Here is a 14,194-nt window from a genome sequence, read left to right on the forward strand (position 1 = left end):
TAGTTGAAGATAAAGATGTGGTTCTATATACTTAGGGGCCCCACTGTGTGCTGAACACTTGGAACAAACCAGATTTAATTATCCAACACACACAGAGCATGACAGCTGCGGGACAGTCTCCACACACAGTCAGCTGTAAAGAATACTAAAGACTAGTTTAAATGCATGTTTTGTTGAAGCAATCCCTCTCTCACTAGACACAAACATTGTTCATTTCCCACAAATGTGTTGATGTTTTCTAACTGGTGATCAAGTTGTTTTTCCTCAGGAGGACGAAATGTCAAACTATGAACAGCTCCCCAGGACTCTCGACAGCATGCTGCAGCAAACTGTGGTTTGTTATTCTGACTGTGCTCAGCATTTATCTGAAGATCTTGTTTGTGTCTTTGCTGCAGCACAGGGACATATTTCTTCAAATTGTACAGGTTTCATGTCAAAATGCATAAGGATCATGTCGTTCCACCTTACTTTGTGATGACTACACGTTATAAATAATAACTGAAATCCTTCAAATAGACGAGAGAGGAGAAACACAACATGCTGGCTCAGTTAGCAAAATTATGTATTTTGACATAATGTGTTCTTATATAAAACAAGCAATCTTTCATAAAACAGTAAAGTGGGACTGAGAATCTTGAGGTTTCTCATCCAAATTGCAACAATTAGGGAAACATGTTGCCCTTTTCTTCGGCTGCTGCCCTTCTGCATGACATTTATATCACAGAGTGCCATGTAGTTGTCAGCAGCCATATGCAGCCTCATTATATCGCATGCTCATGTTTGTAAAAGGTGAACATGTTGAGATGAAGATTTCCTATCGACCAGCAGCATATCTCCAGCAGCTCATTAAAATGCTGCATCGGTAAAAGGGTCTTGTTACTGTAGTACAAACTATTTCTTTCTTGCAAAAAATGTGTTTTTATACAGAAGGATTTATTTGGATGAATCTCTTTTAAAATGCTAAAAATGTACATCTGTTTTCTCTGTCTGTATCCAAGCTTAATGGATACTTATTGCTGTGTACAATTTAAGCATGTTCTAATTTACTACCAAGATAGATTGACAATAAATCACTCTGACGGAGCTGTGTCTGCTGAATGCCTAATCATAAAGTTGTAATTGTCTGTTGTGGACACAAATGTAGCTTTAAATGTGAACAAAAAATACCATTCAATGAAGTGAGCTGTTGTAGATCAACCTCTAATCCACCGAGGTTTGATTGTAGAAGACAAATCAATGGCAGCTGTCTGTGGACATTAACAGCGAATTTATCAGGAGTGTTATTCCCTCATTCTCGACCTGCTTTAAAGGCTCTAATGTACCTGGTTTATTGTTAGAGTGTAGATGAGAAATAATGTCCCAATGGGAATGTGTTTAGGAGTTGGGATTGTTGCTGGTGAGCACCACACTTAACAATCTGTTGAATGTGAAAGTATAAATAGCACATGATCATTGTCTGTTTGCAAGCTTTAAACAAATCCAGCTTCAGTTTTTGACCTCTTTCTTATAAAGATATGTTTTTATCATAGAGCGCCATGATGTTGATTAAGCTGAATGACTAACAGAAATGCCTTTACTTGTTAATGATATAAAGAAATATGTTTTCTGAGCTTGAACTTCTGGAATCTGGGAGAGAATTTCAGCCTTTATTATGAGCATATTTTCAGCATACTGTGTGCAGACTAGACAGACTTGATATGGTGTTTCTGCTGAGGGATAAAATAATCAGCTTCTGCCATCTGCAGGACAAACAGGAAGTCACAACATTAAGGGTAGTAAAGGGACATTTTACCCCCCAACAGTTAAGCATTTTCAAAGACAACACATTTTACAACGAAACAGTTAAACAGAAAAAGGCATGTGACAAAAAAAGACAGGAAAGAAAGATTACACACTGGGTGCCAGACCAAAATACAATTCACTCTCTCATTATAAGTAGTACTGTACTGTACTTGCATAATACAGTTAGATAATGTAATGTAAAGCACTTGTCTAGCAATATATGTTCAAATATAGGAAGTATCTAAAATTGGCTTCAGAATTTAGGACTTTTAATTGATAACGGAATATTTTTCAGAAAGTGTTTCTCTAAGTAATATTAGTTTTAAACATTATGATTGTTGTGTTCTTTTTTTGTGTGCACTGTCACTTTAAGACTTTCTCTCTCGCGCTTTCGGACCTTATCGCCTCCCGTAGTTTCAGGAAGTGTGCTTGTGCGGTGTGTTGTGGATTTCCTGCGCCACTGCTACACTTTAACATATCTATTGTTTACCGTGGACTAAATTAAGCTCACAATATGTCTGGAGGAACCCGTTTGGAGAACGCTAACCCGGTGATCTTCCAGCGGTCCGGAGAGAGGCTGCTGGCGGAGACGGACGCGGATGAAGACATCCATGATCCCATCGACGACAGAGAGATCTTCGATATCCTGTTTAAATACTTCTCTGGTTTAGACTGGTTTCCCACCTGACCAATAACACACGTGCTATTTAAAATGCATTATCAAATCATTCTTGAGAGATAAGTCGCTCTTATTTGTATATAATGTTGGTAGCTGTTGCATCACTCCTACAATGATCGCTTCAGATTACAGTGAAAAGTGCATTTTGGTTTATATTGGTACAACTTCTATATTTTATTCAAGTAGCAAACACATTGATTTGAAATTAGGAGCAATTAAAAGTAATGCAATATGACCCATTTTAAAATAATTCACATTTTATTGTTCTGTGTGTGGACATCACTGTAATATTGCAGCTAGTAAATGTGGGGCTGATTTTAATTCATATGTATTTTATATACAGCTGGGAAGACCCAAGCCAGACTAATAAACAGTAAAGATATTGCATTTATTTGCTGATTATATTTTTGATTAATAATTTGAACCTTCAAAGTAAGCAAACATATCAAATGCATGTCGCAGAGTAATAACTCAAATACAAGGGTGTACAATGTTATGGGCTGGAAGTATAATGTAGAAGAATAAAAGGTAAAAATACCTCAACATTTTGATCTAATAAAGTCCTGAATTAAATGTACTTCCACTGCCTCCAATAAGAAATAAACAATGCTTGTATATATCTTCGTTTTACAATATGACTTTGATTAGTGAGTACTGTAATCATTAGACTAATCTAGTGTTTTAGACATTTCATTAATGCCTTAATAATACACACACATAGTGATTACAGTCCATAATGCAATACAATAACAACATCATGACTGCATGACAGTCGAGTATCCAAACGCAGAGTCTGTGTTATTTTAGATTCTTTAACTAAAGCCACATCTGATCCGATCCATCAACGACCCGGAGCATCCTCTGTCTCTGGAGGAACTCAACGTCCTGGAGCAAGCCCGAGTCAAGGTAGGTGTCTTGAGATGTGATTTGAGATATTCTAATTCTAAACCATTCGTCCATTTCACTCACGTCATTCCTGCAAAACATCCTACTTCACAAATATAAGGACATTTAGCATGATGTTTATGATGATATTTTCTACCTGCTTGTCTTTTCCTCAGGTTGATGATGCAGAGAGCAGTGTGGACGTCGAGTTCACCCCCACAATCCCCCACTGCAGCATGGCGACGCTCATCGGGCTGTCAATCAAAGTGAAGCTGCTACGCTCCCTGCCCGACAGGTTCAAAGTACGTGTGTGTGTTTGTGTATGTGTGTGTGTCGGTACTAGAGATGCACATTTACCACCTGCTCTTTTGATTCAGTCTTAGCTAATATAAACAACATGACATACAATGAGGGATTTCTGTGTGTTTGGTTTTCAATTTCCTGTCCAAACCTTGTGTGTTTTTATGTTCCCTCTCAGATTGATGTCAGCATTACACCCGGGACTCACGCCTCAGAGGAAGCAGGTACATTTTACACAGGAGGCATGATGGGTGATGACGTGTCTTTTTAGCCTTTTTCTGACTAAATAAAACCACAGTCGTTAGTCAGGGGTTGTGGTTTCTCACTTATTTTGTGTCCAAACAAAAGCAGAGATGGTTGTAACATGGCATCACATCATATTTGCAGAAATTAAAAAACCCAGTGCATATTTAAGGACAGCAGGGGCATGTTTAAGCTTACGGTCTCAATAAATCCAGGTAATTACGTCAATCGAATAATAAGGTGAATATAATCCCACACTCAGACAAATATAAATGACTCCAACAGGTTTTTAGACAATATTTCCAGAGTTATGACTTGATTGTGTAAGTGTCTTCTCCTTATGTCCCGCAGTGAACAAGCAGCTGGCCGACAAAGAGAGAGTTGCAGCCGCTCTGGAGAACTCCTCTCTGCTGGAGGTGGTCAACCAGTGCCTCGCCAACAAGAGCATCTGAGCAGCTTTGTCCTCTTCTGCTTTCACCGACTCATCAGCCAATCGCATCTGACGACACTGATGCAGCAAATCAAAGTCTAGATCCCACAGATTTCACTCATTAATCGCCCAACAGGAAGCTCTTGTTTTGAGTGTGTACGCCTGAAGGACGTACACGTTGTTTATCGTCATGCAGGATAGTTTGGACATGGCTTTTCTTTTATCTGTGAAATTTGTGGTCACTTTAGTGGTGAAAAAGGTAATTCAGAGTGATTCATGTTTTGTATAATCTAACATATGCAATACATCATTTTTAAATGATATTTGGGCTCAAGATCTGCCACCACAATCCTCACCTGTATATAATATCGATGCTTTTTGGAATTTTATGATAACTGTACATTTCAGAATTAAAAATCAAAATGATGAAAATATTTCTGTGTTTTATTTGCCAAATGAGTTTCTTTACTGGTAAAAACAACATCAGACATTAAATGTAATCAATGCTGGTGACTCTACCTTATTACACATATTAGAAAATGATCATTTACTTGACAATCTCACATACTGACATTAGAAATGTTATTTAAATTGTATTAAAAACTCATTTTATGGCATTTTGTCAAAGCAGGGGACCAAACAGAGAGGAATGATTCAACTGTAAGCTTATTTTTTAAGGTAGTTGATTTTGAGGTTGTTTTAAGTGGTGTGTAAATGTAACACCCTGACCATCTACTCATGATTTCCAACTGGTTTAGTGTATGTGTGAATAATGCAAAAGACAGATTGGCTCTTCCGGAGATTTCCACACAGGTTATTTTAATGTCTGCGTTCATCCAGCAGGAGGCGCCATCGCCCTGTCTCTGCAAACTCAGAGGAGGAGCAGATTGATAATAAGATGTCCATCAGATCAGAGGAGGCAATCTGGAACAACACAGCAGAGAGTGCATGACCACCCACTCGACCTCTAGCAGCCAGGCTCTCCTTTAAGTATTCATTTACCAGATAAGACACTTATATTTTACACAAAAAGAGGGAAACAATACTGCCAAAAAATCTCTCTAACTGGATGTCAAGGGACGTAAGGTTTATAAGGACTGAGTTAGGATCATCTCTCTCTCTCTACAATGTCAGTTTTTCCCATAATTGGTTGACTCAACACTAAGCAATAGCAACAAAAATAAGTATTACCACACTTTGGACTCAAGTATCTGCTGATTAAATGTAATAATTAAATGTTTAACAGTGCACTCATTGTGTGATCTGTAATGTAGGAAATCTAAATAGTTGGCATTAGAGGCTTATATAATCCCAATTCTGAGCCCGAGTGTGCTATTTGGTTTCACTAAATGCACACACTCAGAGATCCTACCAGAATAAATATATATAAATGTACCCAAAATAAGTCCTGCTGTAAAATTATATAAGTATAAAATGTGAAAAACAATACAAGTGATATTTTAGGACTATTGATGACTCTAGAAAACCCATCAACACACAGTAGAAACATAAGCATGGCTCAGTCAGTAGTGGCTCAGTCAGTAGGGGCTTGGACTGGGAATCGTAAGGTCGCCGGTTCAAGTCCCCGAACAGACTTGAAAATATGGAAGGTGGACTGCTACTTGGAGAGGTCCCAGTTCACCTCCTAGGCCCTGCTGTGGTGCCCTTGAGCAAGGCACCGGACACCTCCAATCCCCCCTCCCCATTGCTCCCCGGGCGCTGCACAATAGCTGCCCACTGCTCCTAGTACTAGGATGGGTTAAATGCAGAGGACCAATTTCACTGTGTGTGCTCTGCTGTGTGCATGTATGTGACTAATAAAGAGGGTTTCATCCTCCGATTCTTTCTTTCTTTCTTTCTCTAAAAACTATTGACCTTTAAGCCTCTAAATAAGTATTATTAGGTTATTATTTTGCCTCATTGTTATATTTTTATATATTTTGAGCGGATAACCAATGTTGTTCCTTAGCCCAGACTAATAAAGACTTCTTTTTTTTCTTGTTCCACATCTGGAAACATTGCATCACTGCTAAAGCCCCGGATAAGAGAAGCAGCCGCACAGCTGCACTAAGCCCAACCCAGAGCCGTACAGAGTAAGGGTTGAGTCCACCAAAACAAGTCAGAGGGAGAAGAGAAACAGGAAGCCAGCAACTGAACTCTCTTAGACGGTATGAAAGCCACAGTGACACTTTTAGTCTACTGACAAACACACTTAAGATATACCTTTATTAATCCCCGTGGGGAAATTCGGGGTAAATCTTAAGTGTGTTTGTCAGTAGGCTAAAAGTGTCACTGTGGCTTTAAATACACCATACTAAATCAGATATTCTTACGATACATACATGTGTGCTAAGTAATTGAACATGATATACTGTATATGTGTTTGCAGTTACTGTTTATAGTGTATAATAATAGCAGTACATTTAGCTGAAATCAAAGAAAGAGAACATGAAGTGACATTAAACTGATTAGTTGCAAAGAAGAGTTTCTAAGAACAGGACATAATCTCACGTATGTTTACTATATAAATTAAACCCAAACTAATGTATATACATGAAACAAGTGTGTGACATTAATGTAAATAAACCTAAAAGGAAGAACATTTGAAGTAGGAAAATCACATGAAAAATAATTGTAAAAATTATAATAAAAAGTAATAATTCACAAACAACATTAAACTATAAAATCTATTATAACAGAAAATATACTACCACTAAGAAATAATAATAATATATTCATATTTATGTATTTATTTTTAATATAGTTTCTCATATATACATCAGGGAAAAGTGTAAACTAAAAGCACATGTAAAAAGGAGACATGTTAGAAACAGTTGTCTATTGTCCAATCTGGGTTAAATAACTATCATTTTTGTAAGAGCGCACAGTTTAAACTTGTTTCAGTTATCAAAATGGTTGTAATGTCCGAATAAAATGTACCTTAAGAACAACAAAAGCACACTTGTAATATTTTTTCCCCATGTAGAAACCTAAGTGAGATTTCAGCATACTGTAGTAACCCTACTTCCTCGCCTGGTGTTCAGGAGGAAAGGCTTGACTGAACCCTGCTTACGCATGGCTCTGGGTCACTTTAGCTGCCTGCTGCCTGCCTGCCAGTCCTCTGCAGACTTCAGGCTGCACACAGCTCCTCCACAACCAACCAAGGCTTATTGAAGACTAAAAACCGTGCACGGCATTTCATACTTCCACAGGTACGTTGGGAACACTTTATCTTTACTTCCGTGTGAGTTTTCTGCGTTTGTGCGAGTGTGGAAAATATCTCCAAGTGAAGCGGAAACCGTGAGACCCGAGTTCGGTTCACAGGCAGAAAAATAAATTGTCATCATCATCATCCAGAAAGCAGCAGCTGGGACTGATTCCAGCAGTGATGGCGAATCAATTGAGAGGGGATGTTTACTTCGCCGTCTACAGAAGCATTCAGTCGGTTTATAAAACAGGGATCTGGCAGGGGTTTGGGCAACAGGCCAAGGGTTGTGCCTTCTTCCTCCTACAAATGATGGTCTTGCATTAGCAGTTTGTACTTCTTATTTTCATAAACTAGTATGTCGTGAGGATGTAGTCGAGATGAACATAAGACATGTGTTTTGAGTTGTGTTGTTGCCAAGTTATGAGCTACAGAGAGAAGGAGCTTAGGGAACAGACTGCAGTGTTTTCACATATTTGGTGTTCTTTTCAAAGAGCTTTGTAGGAACCACTGGTTGGTACACACACACACACACACACACATACAGTACACACAGCATTCACAGATGTGCACAGAAAACATGCTTTTGATTCAGATGGAGATATCATTCACGTAATTAAGTGGCCTAAAGTCAGCCATCCAAGGAGAAGGAATTTGTTTATATATACTGTGTGTGTGTGTGTGTGTGTGTGTGTGTGTGTGTGTGTGTGTGTGTGTGTGTGTGTGTGTGTGTGTGTGTGTGTGTGTGTGTGTTCGCAACCTGTTTGACAGAATGCCATTTGGCTGCAGGCAGTCCTCTCCATGCACTTACAAAGACACACACACACACACACACACAAACTGCTTTGCATGGAGGACATATCAGTGTGTGTGTGCATTAACACACACACTGATATGACACTATTCCTATTGAGTGACAGAAATATAAAATGTGTTCTTCTTCAGAGGCCTGTCTGCTCATCTGCTCAATAATGTGATACTACAGCGGGCTTATTTTAGCCACCAATGGACTGTTAAAGTCAGAACATGCCGGTGCGACTTTTCTTAATATTATGCAAGAGTTCTTTTTTTGGAGAGTTGTCCTTTTGCAGACGTATACTTGTTTAGGGGACGGATGTTAAAGATGCATCCTCTAGTCTGGTCCGGAAATAAGAATCATAAGGAAAAGGAGAATATCCTCTCCGAAATGAATACCCAGTGCATCAAAATAAGCAGAACTCCATATAGTGTTTGTTCCTATGAAAGATTCTCATTTGAAGACGCTGTAGCAATGATCCAGTCTGCCTGGGGTCAACACCTGACACACAATACATGACACATTTCAACATAAACTATATTTGCATTCATAAATATGACATTTATTTAAATTCCCTTTTATATACAATTACATTTAGGCCTATAAGATGCCTCTGAATAAAGGAGGAGGGTTTTTCTTTTATGAAACTACAGTTTTAGTTTTATTTTGCAGTGTGATTTGATCGGTGGTGTGACATAACTAAAATAAGATTAGATTGAAAGTTCATAAACCATTGGATCACTTTATTGCATATTATTTCCTAGTGGATCGGTCGGCATTTGCGTGCGGTTTTATGAATACGGTAAGGGTCTTCAAATGCAAGTGAAGGACATTCAGTCGGTATGTCAATTTACAACTATTCTCACCTCTTAAAAGCAGAAAATGTCAACTAAATATCTCAAGAAGTAGAGTTTTAAAGCCACAGGGAAGTCAAAAGGACTTGTGGGAATGTTGACTTACAAAGGTGTGACCCTGTTGACATGTCTGTGAGTTCAAGTAAAGTGAGTCGCTGTTGTTGTTGTTGTTGTTCTAGACAATTGCTTCCTCAATTAAAAAACGATTTATCCATTTAACATGAACAGAGAGGTTGGAACCCACTGCCAAGAATTCCTCAGAAGATTTCACCGCTTCTTATTCAGCCAATAACTATCGAGAGGATCTGGACCGCTCAGTGTTTTTATCAGGATAAAAAAAAGATATCGAAACACATTCAGAAATCCTTTATTGGTCCCTAAGGTGGGGGGATTCAGGGAACCTTGCAGATAAAAAAAGGCAAATACAACAGCTAACGCACTATATTTAGAAGAGAGCACACGCTAATAATATTAAATACGTACACATGCATAGCAGGATGTGTAAGTTGCACATGAGCAGAGGCATTGCACAACAGTTTTTATATTTATAGGCAGTGATATAGCACAAGAACCAGGGCAAGATACTGCCGTCACCAGTGTGACTTCACATTTTCCACGAGTAGTTAGCAACTATTTTCACTTCTTCATATTAGGCTTGACTTGGTGACGATTTGGAAACATTTTTAAGAGGATTTTGAAGCAAAAACTGGGATTGCTTTGTGGAGTCATGCTAATCTCAGTCCACAAAAAGGTCCTTGTGCAAGCTATATGAGGACGTTCATTAACAGACATCAGGTTGTGTGAGATCCACTGTGAGATAGACCTTATAAAGCTCTTGAGAGGAATTAGATGCAATAACAAGGAGCCAATGTTGGACTTGTGATCGGCCTCTGTTTCTGCATATTTGGGGCTAAGCTAGTTCCTGAGCTGGCTGTCTCTCAGCAGAACTCTGTGCAGATGTTGTTCAGTGATTCTTGGATCTCATCTTCAGTTTACGTTAGGGTTTCCTTGAAAAAAGGTTGTGGTTTTTTGGTCGTTGCCTCTGGTTGTGTGTGTGTGTGTCTCATTCATGTGCTTTGTCACAGAACTAGTTTTAGTTGATTGTAGCCCCGAGTTCTTGGCATTCCTGAAAAGCTCCGTGGGACGAGCCCGGCGTTGGTTAGGAAGTGAGGGGCTGGGTGACTCTCAGCCACGTCTCCCAAACATGAACTCAAATGTATCTCGTGACTCCCATTGAATTGAATTTCATTGTATGCATTAAGAACAGATGCCATGTGAGAAGAACTGCACCACTTTAAAGTGTTTTATGCGCAGTCAGAGGATAGCATGTGTGTGTGTGTGTGTGTGTGTGTGTGTGTGTGTGTGTGTGTGTGTGTGTGTGTGTGTGTGTGTGTGTGTGTGTGTGTGTGTGTGTGTGTGTGTGTGTGTGTGTGTGTGTGTGTGTGTGTGTGTGTGTGTGTGTGTGTGTGTGTGTCGTAGAGGAACACTGTTCTGTGTGCACTCACACACTCACACACTGTTTCCTGTGTAGAGCATGTGATCCTGCCATCTCTCTGTCCATACAGCACAACTCATGACCCTCTGCTTCATGTGTTGTGAGTGCATCCACACAGCCACCATTAAACACAAATCATGTTTATGGTCAGTTTGTTAGAGAGTATGTTAAAAGTGCTCAGTATTAGATTTACTCTTAAAAGCTAAAGTGGCATCGTTCCTTCCTTTAGCACATCAGCTTCTACATGAGGGAAATGAACGCTAAGCTAAAGTTATATTTCATTAATGGTAATGTAAAGTATTATTCGTATTGAGTCCAACTTGTATCACTGTCAATTCCATTCACTTAGCTGATGCTTTTATCCAAAGGACTTACAATAAGTGCAATAAACCATACAGATACAAACAGAACAAGATAAGTGCAGATATATTCACTTCAAATGAGCAAAACTGTGTTTTTAAAAAAGTGCTATTCTTGTTGACTTATATGGCAGGTGGGTTTTCAGTTTGTTGGCTTTCTGCCGTCCTGATATCACTGGTGTCTCAGCATTTGAATTAAGCATCTGTGTACGTCAAAGAGTGTTGAAGTATTTGAAGGACATTTTGTGGCCTCTCAGCTCGGCCTTCAGTGCATGAGTCATGCATGGTGTGATGTGTGATCACAAAGCAGCCGAAGTGAGTGACTAGCCTGGAGGCGAGCTGAGCTAATGTTCATGTGACTGTGACACTGATGGACAGGATGGGGGAACAATTATCTTCTCTCCTATGACTTAACTTTATGTTGGAAACAGTCACTGATGTCATTGGGTAGCAAAGAGGAAATACTGAAACCCAGGCCGGCCTTTTTTGCAACACTGGGCGGTAGTCTTGATATGGCCGGGATTAATCTGTCTCATATGCATGATATCTGATATTTCTGCCCTTGCCAAAACACAATGATTCAGTGTTTGAAACGGATGCTTGATTATGCAGAGGAGCTACCTCTTTTTGTTGGCCTGACAATGCAGACTGTCACCTCATATACTTTGTAAAATAAATAAAGTCACCCCTCCGCTCTGTCAGTTAAAGAGGGCCTATAATTTCTGAGGGGGTTTTCCCTTTCCTGTAATGTGTTGTATAGGTTTTGGTGCATGTCAATGGTCTGCAGAGGCTACACAACACCATTGGACTGCTTTGTTTACTTCCTGAACATAGTGACATCAATATGTAACACTCATACTTCTATTATGTGATAGGCTAAGGGGCGGGACATCTCTAAGCGGTTGACCAATCACAACAGAGCCGGCCAGCTAACCAATCAGAGCAGACTGGGCTCTGGTTTCAGACAGAGGCTGAAAAGAGGAGCTGCAGCACAGGCAGTATGAGAAACATAAAGAGCTTTTTGAACATTAAAGCATGGAGACATGTCAGTAGAGGAACAAAATACAAATATGAACCTGAAAATGAGCCTTTTTTTTTACTTTAGTTCCAAACTTAATTAACAGTGTTAGAAACATATCCAATGTTATGCAATACATGGGCTGTTTTGTTCTCTAATTTACTGAAATGGTTGATTTAGGAAAACAATCCAGATTTCTGAGGAATATACTCCTTTTGATTTGATTTGTGTCAGGCTAAGTACCGATTCCACATTGTGAGCATTTATTCAGGAGCCAATTGCAATGGCCTCTGTGGGGAAGCTTTTTTATTTAAAGGTTAAATGAAGTAACAGCTCAGACACGTTTTTTCCCCTTCTCTGAAAACTGGAATACAGCTGGGGGAAGCAGGGGTGTCTCTTTAAGACGCGGCTCTGGTGCTGCAGTTGGCTGGAAAGAGGAAACAAGAGAGAGTATTGAAGTGAAGCCGATGCTGGGTTGGCAGGCCGCCGCTGACTGTGTAACGAGGCAGGAAGTGTGACACTGAGAGCACAGGAAGTCGCTGCTGCGGAGCTATGCTAACCCTTTCGCCCAGCAGCTCCGGGGCCTGGGATCAATTTGCTTTCAGTTAAATGGAAGTGGCTCCTCGATTTCAAACTGTTTATTTTTGCTTCATGTAGATCTGATGCGTAGAGGGCTTCTCGTGTCTGACACATTTCAGAGTTCATGCAAGAAAAAAGACTTTGTGAGGTGAAGGAATGCCAAGTAAATGACACATTTCAATGGGAATCAATGGAATTTTTTGAGCAGCATACACCCATTTGCTTCTGTGATTTTCCATGATTCCCCTAATATGTTCCCTTTTCCCTCCTCATATCTCCTTATTTGTCTCTCATTCAGTATTTGCTGCACTAATTTGACTATCTTGTTTCCCACCAGTTTCTATTCATGTAATGCTTTGCTTTGGGGGCGTCGTGTAGGTGCACTCAGTCACAAACAGTCAATGTGATAATCAAACTTTTTCTCACGCATCAAAAGAAGTACGTAAACTGACGTCAGTCTCATCCTTTTGACATTACGGGTTCTCCTTTCTTCACTGGATGCCGGCGTTCACAGAGGAAGTACATTGTGTAATCAATCATGACCTCAGACATCACAGAAAGGTTCACATTGTCATCTTTGTCCATAATACACTCATTTATCTGGCGAGGTTTAGTGATTCATTGCCAGTCTAATATTAAATTAAATGGAAATCCCGAAGACTTTGATTTTGATGTAGAGTTCTGACCCTTTCCGAGAAACAAACACATTAATTTGTAGAATAACATTTTGAAAACAGTCGTTTTCGTAGTGTAGTTTTGCATTTTGCTTCTTTCTTTAAGTTTAAAAAAATGATTCCTTGAATTCTTTAGAGCCTAGTTTAATTAATGTTATGCGTTAGGCCATGTGTTTCATAAAACATGCTGTATATACAAAGAAAACATACTTTCATACTAAGGAGGATTGTACAGCTGAAATGGGACTGCACGATTTGGAAAAACATTTTTTTTAATTAATCCTGATTATTTTTGACTGCGATTATGATCTGATTCACGTTATAAGAAGGATTCTTAATTTTTAGAAAAAATATTCTCATGATCATAAAAGTATGATTTAGGGCTGAACGATTTTGGAAAATAATCTAATTGCGATTTTTTTCCTCAATATTGCGATTTAATAATGCGATTATTTTTTCAAGGTCCTCTTCTTATGTATTTTTCAACAAACACAAGCAATAAATCAATCGTGATTACAATCGTGAACCTCGTGAGGTAGCAACAGTAGCGAGGCACGTTCTGCACAATACCTGACGTTGCAGCATCTTCCTTTTTAAAGCCAAAATAATTCCACACAACTGACGTGCCGCCCCTCTTTGGTACCAAACTTCCAGCCGTGCACTCTTCTGACGAGCCTGAGGTCATTGTGCAACAGGTTGAAGCGCAGCGTTGACTTCTTTCCCTGCCTGCTCGGCTTCGCTCGGCTCCGCTCGGCTCGCTCGCAAGTCACGTGACCAGACCACGTGACCAGTCAAATCGCAGCCTTTGCGGTTGGAAAATCTCGTTTTGTCATATCGCGATATTATCGCAAATGCAATTAATCGTTCAGCCCTAGTATGATTTAAAAAAAAGAAC

General features: G+C 39.4%; 1 protein-coding gene across 1 annotated transcript; it reads left to right on the forward strand.

Moving 5' to 3' along the window:
- Positions 1-2,185: 2,185 nt before the first annotated feature.
- Positions 2,186-4,753, forward strand: ciao2b (cytosolic iron-sulfur assembly component 2B). Its single transcript, XM_063874158.1, has 5 exons — positions 2,186-2,423; positions 3,288-3,367; positions 3,523-3,648; positions 3,825-3,870; positions 4,241-4,753. The coding sequence occupies exons 1-5, from the start codon at positions 2,297-2,299 to the stop codon at positions 4,339-4,341; spliced, it is 480 nt and encodes a 159-aa protein (XP_063730228.1). The 5' UTR covers positions 2,186-2,296; the 3' UTR covers positions 4,342-4,753.
- Positions 4,754-14,194: the final 9,441 nt, after the last annotated feature.

Source organism: Eleginops maclovinus, chromosome 22 (assembly GCF_036324505.1).
Source record: "Eleginops maclovinus isolate JMC-PN-2008 ecotype Puerto Natales chromosome 22, JC_Emac_rtc_rv5, whole genome shotgun sequence".
Taxonomy (NCBI): Eukaryota; Metazoa; Chordata; class Actinopteri; order Perciformes; family Eleginopidae; genus Eleginops; species Eleginops maclovinus.